This window comes from Phyllopteryx taeniolatus, chromosome 12 (genome assembly GCF_024500385.1).
Source record: "Phyllopteryx taeniolatus isolate TA_2022b chromosome 12, UOR_Ptae_1.2, whole genome shotgun sequence".
Classification (NCBI taxonomy): domain Eukaryota; kingdom Metazoa; phylum Chordata; class Actinopteri; order Syngnathiformes; family Syngnathidae; genus Phyllopteryx; species Phyllopteryx taeniolatus.
The window spans coordinates 2,986,339-3,003,653 of NC_084513.1; the positions used below are offsets into that span (position 1 = coordinate 2,986,339).

General features: G+C 43.3%; 1 protein-coding gene across 1 annotated transcript in view; it reads right to left on the reverse strand.

The window, feature by feature from the left end:
* The window catches only part of kcnh3 (potassium voltage-gated channel, subfamily H (eag-related), member 3), a 152,045-nt gene extending 134,926 nt beyond the window's left edge, over nt 1-17,119 (reverse strand). Inside the window, exon 1 of the mRNA XM_061792815.1 lies at nt 16,704-17,119. Within this exon, the coding sequence (XP_061648799.1) occupies nt 16,704-16,779 (76 nt within the window). The 5' untranslated portion in view covers nt 16,780-17,119. The remainder of the gene's footprint in view (nt 1-16,703) is intronic.
* Between the last annotated feature and the right edge of the window lie 196 nt (nt 17,120-17,315).

Below are 17,315 nucleotides of genomic sequence, written 5' to 3' on the forward strand. Positions count from 1 at the left end.
TGTGCGGGATTGGATGATACGTAATCGCAGCGATCCATGCGTGACTGTCGCATTGTCACTCCTCTTGGCCGGTGTGGCAAGAGACAATGTGAGCGGACCTCAGGGTCTGTCTGCCTGTGCCCCAATCCAATTCACTAAAATCACATTAGACCAGCTACGCCAGCTGTTAGACGTGGTCTGAGCAGGCGTAAGTTTAAACCGTCTTTCTGCCACCAAAGCGTCACTCCGCCTGGCACCTCTCCAAGTACACACGCTTGCTGTGCCGGAACGCATGCTCACAAAATCTGGGTTTACAGAAATACTTATGTTTGTGTTGCCTTATCAATTCAAATGTTTAATCATAGGCTTAAGCTTCAAAACATCTGAACATACTCATCAGCAGGAAATGAGATGGGTCATGGGTTCCAACTGCACTTTGCGGTACGATCTGTACGATCCGAACATGAATGGACAAATAAAAACATTAGAGAAAAGGCTAAAGTTGAATTTAGTGGCTAGCTCCATTAAGCTGTAGATGCATATGATATAACAAAAGATTTACTTGGTTGTTTTAATGCATTCCTAACACCAAACTACTGTCCCTGCATTTTCGCTATTAAAAAGTAATGTCTCTTCCCATAGTATGTCCCGTTACATACTGCAGTGACGAAAAGCAAAGCCTGGTGGTTGCTCTTTTCTGTAATGAACTGTTCAAGAGGCTGGATGACTATAAATTCATGCTAACTCGTTCACACCTTACATCAGCGTCCTACTTACACCTCCCCCTAAAAAAATACTAATAATATCGCTCTCATAACTAGCCTGCAATGAACACGACCTGAAATGATGAGTGCGTTTTCACCTAAAATGACTTCATCCAAGTCCATCACAATGGGTACGATATGGAAATAGTGTCCTAATGGTCACACCAAACAACTGCAGACATACTTGATTGACTCAAGAAGCAGTAAGCACATATAAATGGGCACATATAAACAAACAACCATTTGCACTCACTTTCACACCTACGGGCAATTTAGAGTCTTCAATTAACCTACCACGCATGAGAAAACCCACGCAGGCACGGGGAGAACATTCGGATTTGAACCTGGGTCCTCAGAACTGTGAGCCGGATGTGCTAACCAGTCTTTCACCATTCCACCTGGGGGAGATCATTTAATCAAATATTTGTTTATTTTCTTTAAAAATAGTTTTTTTAATTCTTACTATTATTGTTTTTGTCATTGCTAAATTTTGAATCAATCTGCTGGCCTCTGCTGTTTGCAGCCAAGTAGAACATTCCGTTTTTCCTCAGGAGCTTCAAGAAGACGTGATTTATCAACTATCAATTCCCTGTAATCGAGTGAATTCTTAACAATCAGTTTATTGGATTATTAAGACAATCTCTAGTTAAGACTATTTTTACATGACAGTTGAGTTTCTTTCACCAAAACAGCAGCGGCCTTGACTTGGGAGGAAAGGAAGAAATGTTACTTCAATATATCGATAGCCTTTAACAAGAAAGCACGATACAAATGTTTTGCATTTTTTTTCACAGTTGCTCCAGAATGAAATAGAATTAAAAAGTTACCTTTGGTCCTCTAGATATGCTTTGCCACAGCCTACTAATTGTTGTTTTGCACACACACACACACACACACACACACACACAAAAACACACGAGCGTCCATCTTTGGGGCGCCAATAAAAACTGACAGTTAGATGGTCCAATGACTGCATGAACAGTCACTGAAAAGCTGGCCAATGACGTTGCCGTCAGACCTTGCAGGAAGACAGCACTTAAAAAGGAATGCATCCTAACTATGGTAAAAAAAAATATATTTTTTAAATGTGTATTTTTTTGGGGGGTGAGTAATAGCATGAAAATTCAATATAGCACATGTTACTGATTATGGTAATCGGTATGACATAACCAAGTGTTATATCCGTAACCAAAAATTCACACATTACAGCATTCGAGTGAATACAAAAAGCAGTCGTTTGTTGATCAATAAAAAAAGAAATCACTAAGTGGTTCAGAGTTTGCATGTTCTCCCCGTGCTTGCGTGGGTTTTCTCCGGGCACGCCGGTTTCCGCCCACATCCCCAAAAACATGCAGGGTAGGTTGATTGAAGACTGTAAATTGCCCGTAGGTGTGAATGTGAGTGCGAATGGTGGTTTGTTTATATGTGCCCTGCGATTGGCTGGCGACCAGTTCAGGGTGTACCCCGCCTCTTGCCCGGAGATACCCGGGATAGGCGCCAGCACGCCCGCGACCCTAGTAAGGATGAGCGGAACCGAAGCTGAATGAATGACCTCAATCTCCATAAATGAGTTACAATTTCCAGTTAAAGGGCCATGAAGGAAGTGTTGCCCGCTATAAATAGGAATCATGTTTCAGTACCTCATGTTTGCCTATTATCACGATGTGTTGCGTCCTCACTGCATTTCTGTGGCAGGTGAACGCATCTGATTAACTACTGCAGGCAGCCACTGTCAATAATGTATGACTGACATGCGGCATGACTGCTCACAGAATGAGTGTTAGTGTGAACATGTAACAAACCCTAGCAGGATCTACCCTGCATTCTGATAATTAGCTCCATCTTAATTCATTAGCCAAGAAAGGTTTAGTGATTATTTATCATAGTAATCATTTTCATTATCTGTCTTTAAGCGCAAAAGGGAAATTGTTGAATTTAAAATTGAATAATGAAGCACTCAAGATTGTTTTATGGAGGGCTTTCTTGATTATAAAAGCACTTAAGAGCCTGGCTAATGAATGTGTTGTTGTCCTTTTCAATCACAGGGCACACATGCTGTAACTGCATCACACAGTGGATATGGTGTGTAATTGGCAAGTGCATTCATCACGTGTAAACGAGCACCAGTCCGCGGAAGGTCGCAAATAGGTAGTTTATGCTCAATCAGGTCAAAATTCTTAAAATGGTTGTTTTATTTGTTGTTGTTGTTGTTTGTTTTTAAGACAGCTGCAAGGCATGGTGGCTTGTGTTTGTTCTCCCTATACTTTCATGAGTTTTCACCAGGTACTCCGGTTTCCTCCGACATGGAAAAAAAAAAATATCACGCATGTTAGATTTATTGAAGACTCAAAATTGCCTATAGGTGTTACATTTTGAATGAGCGTGAATGGTTGTTTGATGTTGCTGAGGTTAGACTGTTAGGTGGCTGGCCTTTAAAAGTGTTCTGCAGGATGTAATTGTCAACCTATCATCTTCAGACTTTCAGGGATTATTTCTTGATATGAAACCTTTCGATTTTAATTGGATACATGACCCAAGATATAATTGTGGGCACTGATACAACTGATATAAACTGTACATGCTTCTGTGTCATCTCACCATGATCCGATCACATTTTCAAGAGTTGTTCTATTCTGCTGTTTTTTTTTCTTCTTTTTACATCTTTAACTTCTTAATAGTCTTATGACAATAAAGAATGTTTAAAAAAAATGAAATTCATGTACTGTATCTACAACGTGAATCACCTTTGCATTACGAGATGTGTCAGAAAAGTTCAAGGACTGGTGTCTCGATAGACATTTAAGATCCAAACTACAGACGTTTTCCCTTTCAATGTAATCCTGCTGCAGTCTAAAGCACGTTCCCAGCCTTCTCTGCCATGCTTTCATGCACTCTTGGAAGGATTCTACTGGGATCCTCCACAGCTCTGTCATCACGCCCATCTTGATGTCGTCCATGTCTTCAAAACGGGTCCCTTTGATAACCCCCTTTAGCTTGGAGGAAAAACTTCATGGCCAGGAACTGTCAGATGCTCAGGTCATTGTGAGCGGGTGCCTTGTCATGGTAAAGGAGCTCTTCTCGCGCACTGAACGAAGCTAGTCCCACAGGAACTCTTTCAAGACATAGTCCCCACTGAAGGGGAAAACTTGTAGTTTGGGTTTGAAATACATCTTTTGTGACACCGATACTGGAACTTTTACGACACACCACGTATGTTTTCATCACTGGTCATGAAAGTAACAAAAATGTTTATTTATTTATTTATATTTAAAGTGATTAACATATCTTTACGCTTTTAGGCAGTTTAGTATGCTAAGATGTTACTTAAAATAATGCCTGTACAGTTCATAATGGTTTTATGTGGACAATTTGACCCTGTAACAGATTACTTGCATTACTTCCTGTGGGAGAAAATGTCCCCGAATGTATTGTGTTTGACCTTGTACATTTGAGTAAAAAAAAAGAAAAAATGAAAATTAAAAAACTGAGTGTTTTTTATTTTTTTTCATTTTATTTATTTATTTTTTTAATATGGCATGTAAGTGATACACAACATAATATAAAAGGGGGGGGGGGGGTTGAAAGTATCATGGTCACCATTTGCTATGTCATTTGGTTGCAAATTATGAAGTGGAGGTCACTGTTACGGTCTCAATTGGGAAAAGAATTAATCACCTGTGACGGACACCAGCAGGTTTAGGATGAATCTTAATTTCCCAAATGACACAATTTTAAGTGGGCTGGTCATGAATTTAAACCAGCTGTGTTTCACGTTTTGCACCAATTAGCAGTGCGGAGGTCATCGTGTGTTTAACAAGATATCCATATTGTGGACCATTCTCAGTCTATATTGATTTAGAAAATAACAGGTGTCGTTTACCAAACGGCTCATCTTATCTTTAAATCTGCCTGAGCCGCAAACATACACGAGCACATACTGTATGCAAACACAAACACAAGGGGATGGAAATCTTACTGCCTCGAGCGCACACGCAAAATAACAAGACAATGCCAGGAACGAGAGGTTGGTCGTTCGACGCTTTCTTATCAGCTGAAGAGGGACAGAGCGTGGCACTTTAAAGACCCGGTAAAGTAAATCATAGACTTGTTTCTGAATACATTACACATGTTTGAAGATAATTGTTGAAAACAACGAAAGAAAGCAAAGCCTAAGAACCGTGTCGGACTGAAATATGGAGCTATAACGTTAAACTTTCTCACCATTTCAGTTGCCCTGATTTTTTTGCGCATGGATAAAATGGTGCCCCCCGGTGCACTTGGGCGTCCGGCTTGTGTCGTCCCTCCCCCGTGCAATTAGCTAGCTAACTATGCCTACACCCCAATAATGCATTTTACCCGGATGCCACAATTTACAGAACCGCTCAGTGTCGTTATTTACATTTTTAAACAATGTGGTGATGCCGTGGAGAAGACCGCCACCCGTCTGCTGGCTGAGAGGAGCCCAGGAAGCGTTATTAGCAATCCCACTCGTGTTCTAGGCAGGACACGCCCTGCTGCGACATTATTGGCTGCTGCATCGCGGAAGCGGATATAACAAGATGACCATTCCACCGTTCTGGTTGTAGGGTTATGGCGGGCTAGTGTTAGTGGGGTTCATAATAACGCCCCAACCCTGAAGTCCGATATTTCTCCCCCTACTCATCTTAAAATAAATTAATGTTATTATATCTGTGGCGGTCCACCTCCCACGCTCACAGTTTTGAGGTTCAATCCCCGCTCCGCCTGTGCGGAGTTTGCATGTTCTGCCCGTGCCTGCGTGGGTTTTCTCCGGGCACTCCAGTTTCCTCCCACATCCCAAAAACATGCATGAATTGGAGACTCTAAATTGCCCGTAGGTGTGACTGTGATTGCGACTGGTTGTTTGTTTGTATGTGCCCTGTGATTGGCTGGCAACCAGTTCAGGGTGTACCCCGCCTCCTGCCCGATGACAGCTGGGATAGGCTCCAGCACGCCCGCAACCCTAGTGAGGAGAAGCGGCTCAGAAAATGGATGGATGGATGGATATTATATCTGTTGAATAATAATAGTTTGGGCATCACACTGCCCCAAAACGCAGCAGTACAATGTACGTTATTCATGGCAACAGCAGTCATCAGTTCAGCAAAAGCAGTTGTCAGTTGAGTTTGTTGGACTTTGTTGGAAATAGTCCATCTTTAGAGACTCAGACGAGGTAGAATACCTTCAAACACAAATGGCAGCTACTCGCTATATTTTTTTTTTTACGCGGCTAACTTGTGCTACTAAGAGAAGGCTAGGATGGCTTCTGCAGCCCATCATATTGCAGCAGAGCATGTCCTGCCGAGAGTACGAGTGAGATTCCAAATAACCCACCCTGGCAGAAGCCTGTTAGCTTGTGAGCTAGCTGTTGGTTAGCGCCTCTTGTCGTGGCGTGGAAAGCCCAGCGACAACCCGGCGGGATACCCGTATATTCCAGCCACTGGAGGCTTTGGGGATATCGTTTCACAGCCCAAACATGTAGGGATGTGAAGGCATCAGGAAGTTGCTTGATGAAGTAGCAATTATTTTTTAGCAGGGTCTGGAGATGCCCACAGCACTTGAGAGCTGATACAGGCTTGCTTTTTCATAATTTTGAAGCCTCATTTCATTTACTTGGCAATTTCTTTAATCATTCAAATCTGGCAGGGTTGTTAACAACACTCTACTCTGTGGTGTGTCAAATGTAGATGTTTATTTTCACTTTACAAGGACTTTAAGGCACTGCAATAGGACTTAACTAGTTTAATGGTCATTTTATGGAAAAGTATTGTTGGTGATAAAACTTAGTGTTAGTGAAAGAAAGTGAAGAAATTCAGAGTAATGTTTTTTGTTTGTTTTTTTGCTGAAGTTTAACGGCTTTGTTTAGGATAAAAAGCAATTTCATTAGCTCAACATACACAAGAGAATTAAGGAAATCGCACAAAATTAAGTACTATATTATGTTCAAACTGGATTGTTTTTCTGCAACGCACCAAGGCCATTAATTACTCCTTTAATGCATTGTTCTAAGGTTTTTTTTGGTTGTTTTTTTTTGCACGTGTAAGCAGCAATCGCTGGAAAAATGTTTCATATTAAAATTGGGCTATATTGACCCCATATGGTCCCCTTGTGACCAAATTTTGTGAAATTAGCCTTTCAAAGGTCTTTAAAAGTTCTCTTTGAGTGACTTTTGGAATAACGTTATCCCATAGGAAATTGTGGAAATTAAATTAATGGATTTTAGATTCAAACTGGCACCATCATTTCCTGTGCAGGCAATGCTTTCAGACACATTATATCCATCTATATCCATCAAATGTGCAAAATGTAGGTAATGGCTGTTAATAATTAAAATATAAAAAATAAGACATAAGGAGCAATAGAAGCATTTTGAGAATAGGGTAATTCGGTTGGTAGCTATCATTGATTCAGTGTTACGGTGCAAAATTATTCGTGAAAACAAAGTCATTATGCATGTTGGTCAAGTTTTATAGAACGGTAGAAACTGCAGCTTGTGGCTCTGAACATGACAGCATGACGAGCAGGACACTCAGGCTCCAACATGATTAAGTACCAAGCCGAGGCCCACTTAATTAATTGGACCAATTGACTGGTGCAGACCCACACAACTGCTGCTGCCGGTGGAAGGAGCGAGCAGCAGCGAAGGCAAATGAACATTGATTAAGGCAGACGTACGCCGTTTCTGGGAAAGACTTTTCCATGGTGTAGCTTCCCAAAAAAAAGTAAGTCTCACATGTTCCGACATCCAAAATAACGATGTTAATGAGAATCCATGTGACTCTACTAATAGCGTCATTATGCAAAGTACATGCAGTGAGCCATTAACCATTTGACACGTGTTCTATTTACGAGACTGCGTTTTCTGCGAAAACACATGCAATCAATCACATTGCACAAACCAATGTCTTATTGATAGGAAAGAAAACTGCGTCATTGTCAGTTTTATTTCCATCCGGCTATTTAGATGCCTACCCAGCATCATGGGTTTATTTAACAAGAAATATAAAGAAGAACATCCTCCTTGAGTATGCCCTGTATGTACGTTGTGACTTGTCGTTGAAGTGGATTAAAGTTTCCACAATGTTATAGATAACATTTCTATGCCCAGAATTTAAAAGAGTCTTTCTTTTTCATGAGAAATCCACAAAATTCTTCTACAAAACAGAACAAGAAAGTTGCACTCATCAGATCAACTAGAATGGCCCAAGGCATAGGCTACTAAAGCTTTCGCATATTTTTACAGTTTTTAAGAACTATTTATTCAACTTTATATTTGTATTTTCAACCATTTGTTACCTTGTTTCCAGTACTTGTTCAATTCATCATTATTTTATATAATTTTATATTTTATATTGTAGTACAAGGCGGCACGGTGGGCGACTGGTTAGAGCGTCAGCCTCACAGTTCTGAGGACCCGGGTTCAATCCCCGCTCCGCCTGTGTGGAGTTTGCATGTTCTCCCCGTGCCTGCGTGGGTTTTCTCCGGGCACTCCGGTTTCCTCCCACATCCCAAAAACATGCATGAATTGGAGACTCTAAATTGCCCGTAGGCATGACTGTGAGTGCGAATGGTTGTTTGTTTCTATGTGCCCTGTGATTGGCGGGCAACCAGTTCAGGGTGTACCCGCCTCCTGCCCGATGACAACTGGGATAGGCTCCAGCACGCCCGCGTTCCCTAGTGAGGAGAAGCGGCTCAGAAAATGGATGGATGGATTGTAGTACACAAGTTTAGCTACCGTATTTCCTCAAATAATGGCCCTCCCTCGAAACACACGTTTCCCTCAATGTTGCCAGGTGAATAATACACTTCAAACAAATAAAAACCTCCATCAAATATGTAGTATAAACCTCCATTTTCCCATAACAAAAAAGCATGTAGACGTTCCCAGATGGACATTGATGAGTTAACTGCGTAGCCCATTTGAACTCTGTTGCTAACCAAAACAACAACAGAAACAAAAGCGCAGCAACTTATCGCATGTTCTAAATGAATTCCATGCACAGTAATAAAGATGATCATCTTACACTGTTTGGTCAACGATCAGCACTGCAGTCGACTATGTTATGTGGCCATTGCGCAATGTTTGGTGCGTCCATGTTTCCATTCTATTGTCACTAAGTTGCGACCAACTTTTACAGAAGTTAGGAACAATAAAGAAAATGTTCAAAAATAGCCACTGAAAATATATGAATATCATATTTTTTTTAACATAACTACACATGGAATCCACTTTCCCCAAGATTGCGCATACTTGGCGACTTAGGCATAATTGACCTCCCTAATAAATATTCACAATCATGACTTGTCACGTTAGCTACCGCGAAGAAAACAATTCTATTAAATTGGAAAAACAAACAAGCTATTCACATCAATCAGTGGCTAAATCTCCTCATAGAATATATTGCGTTAGAAAAAATATCAGCAGAACGAAAAAATCAATGACACATATACGTAGATAGCTGGTCACCTTTCCTCAACATGCTAACTCTAGACTCTTGATTCCTTTGCCTGAGTAGGGTGCCATTTGACATTTGACAATAGCAAGACTATTTTCATAAGTGTGAAATTAAACAATGGAATTCTATATTCTTTGTAGTCGAGGTTGTTGTTGTTTTATTATTATTCTATTCATTTCTTTTTCTTTTGTCTCTTTTATTTGCACACATTTTAGATCGTTCGCATGGTGAAAAGACACACGCATGCTGTGGGGATCTTCTCCTCTTGTCCCTGTGGGGGCCGGACTTTTTTTCACTCCTTCCTGATCTCGGGGGCAGGGGGGAACCACTGGGGCGACCTCATGGGGAGTACTGGAGGTGTGATGGTGACTCACCCATGTTCCGTGGGTGCTGGGGCGGTGCCGTCTGGCACCCGCCCGGGTCCCCCGCTCTGGCTGCCGGTGGGGGCGGTGGGGCCCCCCTGTCGCTCCTCGGGGCTGTCCCCTGTGAGGCCTACTTTGGGGTTCTTTTCCGTGCCTGGTTTGGGGGGGTACGGTCCACCTCCCACGCTCAGGGGCAGATAGTGGGTGCTGGCGGGGTTGTGTGGGGTGGGGTGGGGGCCGGGGGGTGGGGGAGGTTGGTGCTGCAGGTCTGGGAGGGATGGCCCTCTTCGTCGGTGGCTGCCCGGCCTAATGGGCCCGACCTGCAGGAGCCATGCCTCTTCATCACCCACTTAGCACACACTCAGTCACACCATTCAGTGTATATATTTTTCTCACTGAACACATCTGGGCACATACACATATCAATGGGTTCCTGGGGGACTGGTATAGGATCGGGAGGGTGTGGGTGCCGGATCGGGTTTCAGCACGTCTGCACTGTTTCCCGGTCCGTGCGCCCTGCCCCTCCGCCCTGCCTGCACCCCTGGATTTTAAATGCATCACCCACACTGCCCATGTTTTAATGCACCACATACACCTATTTCTGGGGGGGGGGGGGGGGGGGGGGGGGTCGTGAGTGGGGTGGGTTTGGCTGTTAGGAAGTAGTGCCTGGCAGCCCTGACCCCACCCCCTCAGCTCACTGACCTCTCCAGATTTTATTGCACCACACCACTCGGAGGGGGGGGGGGGGGGGGGGCACTGATACACTGGGTAGGGCCAATGACTGCCAATTGGGGATCTGGCAGTCATAGTAACAGGGGGGGGGGGGGGGGCGTCTCACTTACTTGTACTCCTGAGGCTGGATGACTGCTTGGTGTTGGGGCTGACCTCTCATTGCCGCAGACACACATCCCTATGACTCTTTCACTGGGTGTGGGGTCACACACTTTCTGGGACAAATAACTCATGAATATGCAAATCGCGTGTGTATCCCCTCACTTATACTCTCGTCCTGTAGACTTTTATAATTCACATAATTAATGCCACCACACTTCAGTTGCACAGTCGGGTTCACGACCCTTGTCCTGCATGCTTCTTCTCCTGTCCTTGTCCTGTTCTATCTTGTCCTGTCCTTCCCTCACAGTGTGTAGAAAAAACAAAAAAACAAAAACATAACTACACATGCTTACATGTTTAAAATGCCTTCGTATTAGAGCACCTTATTAAGTAACTACAGATGACCATAACTGCATGTACAAAATGTTATATCTTGGCACTGATCTCTTCTTTTTAGGAAAGTGTAACATCAATAGTTTTGTCTTCTTCTTAAGAAATGAAGGCTGCAGATTAAAGAAACTTTAACAGTCTGAATTATGTTATTCGTTTTTACCGCCTGTCCGTGACCCTCTCTTGGGTCCCAACCAACCAGTTGAGAATCACGGCTTTAGTGTGATTTGACATATACTGTACCAGTCGATTTTTTTGATATAACCATCCCAAAATTGTCACATAAGGACAGCATGGTGGAGTAGTAGTTAGCATTTCTTCCTCACACTTGAGAGATCAAATGTTAACTCAGGTCCTTACATGTGGAGTTCTGACGTAGACTACTTCGACTTCTTCTCGCATTCCAAAAATGTGCATGTTAGAGTAATTGAAGCCTCTGAATTGTCCACAGGAATGCTTGTTTGTTTATATGTGCCCTGCCACTGATGGCAACTAGTCCAAGATGCAACCCGCCTCTCACCTAATTCAGCTGGTATAGGTTCCAGCCCATCAGCAACCCAAATGAGGGCAAGTGGTAAGGACAATGGATGAACAGAAATTCATCCAAACAAATGCCTCTCCCCCAACCCAGTTAAATAGATGCGTTTGCATAAATATGGAATATGCCTCAATCTTCCTCCTTATTAAATATAACATACTGTTTACTGAAAAGAAAGAGCAGATTTTTGGATTTGGCCCGGCACAACCTTGCCCACTGGCCTTCATGCAAGATTGCTGTTACAACTACTACTACAAACAAACACACACACACACAATCCAATCAAGTACACACATGGCCTTCACCTCCCCACTAAAGGCTTTTCTTCAGGAAGTAATGTCACATCATTTACAACAACATGGCAATGTGACACACAATGGAAGAGCCTCTCCTCCCCTTAGTATGGCTGGTACAGCCAGCCCCCTGCCCCCCACAATCAGCACCACCACCAGCACCCTCCTCATATGCCCCACCCATGCCCAGTCTGACAGCCATGAATGGGTCACAATGGGTTATTGACATCTGTGCAGTTAATTACAATGACTGTACATAGTTCTGCTGGAGATATGTAATTATAAGCATGCAGCCCGGGGGAGGGACACCATGAGAGAGAAGAGCCGCGTCTTGATGTGACGGGGGCTGATCCACACAGCCAGTGCTTAAGACACAAAGACACAGTTCTTCCCCCCCCCCCCCCCCCAACCCCCCCACCCACTCTCCCGCTACTGTTTGGTTTGTCTTGTCGTTGTGTTTGTGTGTGTGTGTGTGTGTGTGTGTGGTGCCGGCAGTGGGCGGATGCATTTGTGCACTGTCGCCTTTTTATTCCCATGCAGATGAGACCATTATACTGGAGACAACAAGATAAACACAACTGTCTTTATCGTTCAAATATTAACTGGGAAGTGATGAGCATCTCCACAGAGATGTACAGGGCGGAACTGTAACTAGCTGTCAGAGTAGGCAACTGTGTGAGGAGAACAAAAGCATGAGGCAAAAGGACACGGACAGGAAGTGACAATGGAGGAAAATGTAAAGTTTGATTTACACAAGGGTTCAATCTTTTTCCAAAATGAACCTCAAACATTTTCCCCGAGGAACTCCCCTCAACATTGTGTTGTGATTCTTAGTTTAGATGGATGTTGGGGCACCGTTCTACGCAACCACATAGCATACAATATGTACATGCATGGACAGAAGTACTGGGACATTGTGCCCACCTACTTGACATCCAAGAACAAGGGTTGGGGTTCCAACCGTCTTAGAAAGTGAATGGACTTTAAGCATTTCCATAAGGAACTCCACTCGCAATTGTGTCAGACTCATTCTAAAATGCACACAACACACATGTATGCGACACTATACATTTATGTATCCGGTGCTTTTAAAAAGTATTTTAATACATCATACAATCATACACCCGTCAGTGGGGGGAGGGCAGTGTCAGGCTGAGGTGAACACTTGGCCGGGTGTTTCGGCACTCCAGCCTGCTCTCTGGCCCGCCATGCCACAGGTTGTTCCGGTACCCTTGTCCCTCCTGTTAGGCGCTTCGGTTGGGCTGGGGGACCGCTCTGGGTCCTTGGGAGGGGGTGGCGTCCCTCTGGCTGGGTCCCCTGCGGAATGGGCTCAATTCACTTTGTAACGTTACTTGTTGTCATATCTAGACTGTCTTACTATTGTTCTGGTGTGGTTTGCATCCCTATTCCCCTTGTCTGTTCTGGCACTCTGTCTGTCCCATAAAATACTTTTCTGTCCGGCTGCATTTTCAATAAACATCAGAATAATTATAAAAATAAAAAATAAGCAGGAGTATTTCAAACTCCCTAGTTGCACAGCAAAACGGTTCCAGTACAAATAGCATACAGGGCCGCCATTCTGCATGTTCATGGAACAGGACAGGTTCAAAAAAATAAAAAGTAGTTGGATATTTAGACATTACACCTGCATGAAGTGATAAAGTATAATAAAAGAGTTGCTGATTGAGTTTGGATGCAGAGCCTTGCTTAGCTCGTATCCCTACACTGTCAGACATTCCTGTAAATTCTACAGTTATTTACCACATACCATACAGTAAAATACTTTAAAGTGATTGTACAGTCACTCAGTACAGTTTCCACTGCATCATGGGATTTTGGTTGACGTCACACAGAGAGTTGCTGTATTTTGTAGCAGAAGCCGTGGGGCTCCCAGCATGCATTGCGCCATGAAATGTTGAACTGTTGCCGTAATAAAGATGCTAATCCTAATGTTCATGACCAATCAGGATTAACGTAACATGAATAATGTGTGTGTATGTTACCCATAGTTCGTTGAATGTGTGCCTTATTTAACTCTCATGTTACATTTATCGTGTGCTGCGAAGGAGTTCCCACCCGAGGCCCGGGTGTGCTGCTGGGATGTTGCACTTTGTTTTCATGAAACCCAGACTGTGGGTTGTATGCAATAGAGTGACATCCCGGTTAGTTCAGCTATATGCTAAGTGAATCCAAACTAAGTGTTACCTGGTAACTTTTCAACTGCACTAGATACAAGTGTGAGCTTCATTGTGATTATTCAATTTGGCATACTTCTTCTGCAAGCCATGTATACTGTATAATGAGAGACATGCAAGAAAATATGATAACACAAGAAAGAGAATGACCATAGAAATCTATTGTATAGAAATCCTGAACACAAATAATGTGGCACCATTGCACAAAAGCATTGTTGCACAACCCCAATTCCAATGAAGTTGGGACGTTGTGTTAAACATAAATAAAAACAGAATACAATGATTTGCAAATCATGTTCGACCTATATTTAATAGAATACACTAAAAAGACAAGATATTTAATGTTTAAACTGATAAACCTTATTGTTTCTCGCAAATATTCATTAACATATAATTTTATGGCTGCAACATGTTCCAAAAAAGCTGGGACAGGGTCATGTTTACCACTGTGTTACATAACCTTTTCTTTTAACAACATTCAATAAACGTTTGGGAACTGAGGACACGAATTGTTGATTCGTATGTGGAATTCTTTCCCATTCTTGCTTGATGTTCAGCTTCAGCTGTTCAATAGTCCGGGGTCGCCGTTGTCGTATTTTACGCTTCATAATGCGCCACAAATTTTCAAAGGGAGACAGGTCTGGACTACAGGCAGGCCAGTCTAGTACCCGCACTCTTTTACTACAAAGCCACGCTGTTGTAACACATGCTGAATATGGTTTGGCATTGTCTTGCTGAAGTAAGCAGGGGCGTCCATGAAAAGACGTTGCTTGGATGGCGGCATATGTTTCTCCAAAACCTGTATGTACCTTTCAGCATTAATGGTGCCTCCACAGATGTGTAAGTTACCCATGCCACTGGCACTAACACAGCCCCATACCATCACAGATGCTGGCTTTTGAACTTTGCGTCCATAACAATCGGGATGGTTCTTTTCCTCTTTGGCCCGGGCCAAAGGACACGACGTCCACAATTTTCAAAAACAATTTGAAATGTGGACTCGTCGGACCACAGAACACTTTTCCACTTTGCATCAGTCCATCTTAGATGAGCTCGGGCCCAGAGAAGCCGGCGGCGTTTCTGGGTGTTGTTGATTAATGGCTTCTGCTTTGCATAGTAGAGTTTCAATTTGCACTTACGAATGTAGCACCGAACTGTATTTACTGACATTGGTTTTCTGACATGTTCCTGAGCCCATGTGGTAATATCCTTTACACATTGATGTCGGTTTTTGATGCAGTGCCGCCTGAGGGATCGAAGGTCACGGGCATTCAATGTTGGTTTTCGGCCTTGCCGCTTACATGCAGTGATTTCTCCAGATTCTCTGAACCTTTTGATGATATTATGGACCGTAGATGATGAAATCCCTAAATGCCTTGCAATTGTACGTTGAGTAACATTGTCCTTGAACTGTTCGACTATTTTCTCACGCACTTGTTCACAAAGAGGTGAACCTCACCCCATCTTTGCTTGTGAATGACTGAGCAATTCAGGGAAGCTCCTTTTATACCCAACATGGCACCCACCTGTTCCCAATTAGCCTGTTCACCTGTGGGATGTTCCAAACAGGTGTTTGATGAGCATTCCTCAACTTTTTTTGCCACCTGTCCCAGCTTTTTTGGAAAGTGTTGCAGCCATAAAATTCTAAGTTAATGATTATTTGCTAAAAACAATAAAGTTGATCAGTTTGAACATTAAATATCTTGTCTTTGTAGTGTATTCAATTAAATATAGGTTGAACATGATTTGCAAATCATTGTATTCTGTTTTTTATTTATGTTTAACACAATGTCCCAAATTCATTGGAATTGGGGTTGTATATGCTTCTATTATATACAGTATGTAGTATGTTTCCACTGGAGAAAGCTCATTGTAGTGGTGAAGAGACAAGAGCCAATTGCTGCTTTTGAAGAGTGTCACCTGATTCAGGTAAGTTAATCAACTAGTATTGCACAAATAATGATTCACAGCTGGTGTATGAGTACGACGTATCAAGTTGTGCATGAGTCCAGAATCAAATTGAGACTACTCACCTCCCACTTTTTCATTTTTTTTCAAACAGTAATTTACTGACAACAGTGTTGCCAGTAAATTACTGTCATCTTGAATTTACAGTAACTTACTGGCAATACTGCTGCCAGTAAGTTACTGTAAAACCCTATGAAATGTTTAACAGTGTGCCCAAATCAGTTTGAGGCTTCTTGCACACCAACAATCCTCCATGGAGTTTGTGCACTGGGGAACAGAACGGAGTCCTACCAAAAATGTTGGGGCTGGCGCAAATAAATCTGCAAACTAAGGTTTTAGTCCAATACCTGATTGATTAGAAATTGACTACGAGGAGCATCCCAATACTTCCTGTCCAGTAAATGGATTGCTTACTCAAACACGCTATTGAAAATGAAGACGAGAAGAGCTGACCGTTCTCTTTGCAGCATTCACACAAACTCCACAAATATTCAGCGTGAAGGGACAGAAGACGAAAAGAGCCCAAATGCAATATAAGCCTCTCGCACCCGCCCACCTACCCAGCATGGGCCTGAACACACAGGGAATGCTCATTGCATCTGTTCGCAAACCACTCTCGCCAAAGGAAAAATAAGATCCCCACTAAAACTGCAAGTAAAATGCTCAGACACACTCCCTTGCAAACACTAGGCTTTATTTACATCACAACCTTAGAAAAGAGCCTTGAACTGCTTGCCTCATTCTCAAAGAACCATTGCAGTATATTTATAATTCTGCCAACTACTCATGAATGAAGGGACCAGTGTGCATTCATAATCTTCAAGCTATAGTGGCATTTTTATGTATGGAGAAGTGAAAGAAAATACATTGACAAACTTATATTTATAGACAATCATGAGTACTCACGGGTGCCATCGAATCTTGTGGCGATGGTGTCCAGGAAGGTGTTCTGCGGGGCCAGCAGCCCTCTCATCACCGGCATCCTGCTCCGGGTCGACTGGGTCCTCCTGACTCGGCGCCCCGGGGCGCCGCTGGACTCCTCCTCCCGCTGCTCAGACCCAAAGCTCGGCAGGAAACGGGAGGTACCCGGTGCGCATCCCAGCCCCTGGAGGAGCGCACCGATCCGAGAAACGCGCGGCGGCTCCACCTTGGCACCGGGGGGGCTGTGACCATAATCGAGCCCAAGACAGAGAGCGAACTGAAGGGTAAGCGTGAGGGTTTAGTTAAGGCGCACCTTCCAGCTGAGCGGTGCCCAAAGGTGAGCCTGGGTTTACGCGCTATAACAAAGCAGGAGAGACGCAGCAAACAATGGACGGATGGACTGTGACTTTGTGGTGCTGATGGTGTGTGAGTGAATCTTATAGCGACAAGCTCCTCCTCACCCCTCTCTCTCGTTCTCTCGCTCTCCTTTCCCCTCACCTCCCCCCATCTCCCTCCTTCTCCCTCTCTTGGTTATCAAGAGAGAGCAGATGCAGAGTCACGTGACGCCTATAAGGTCCTGACGATGTGGTCCTCTTT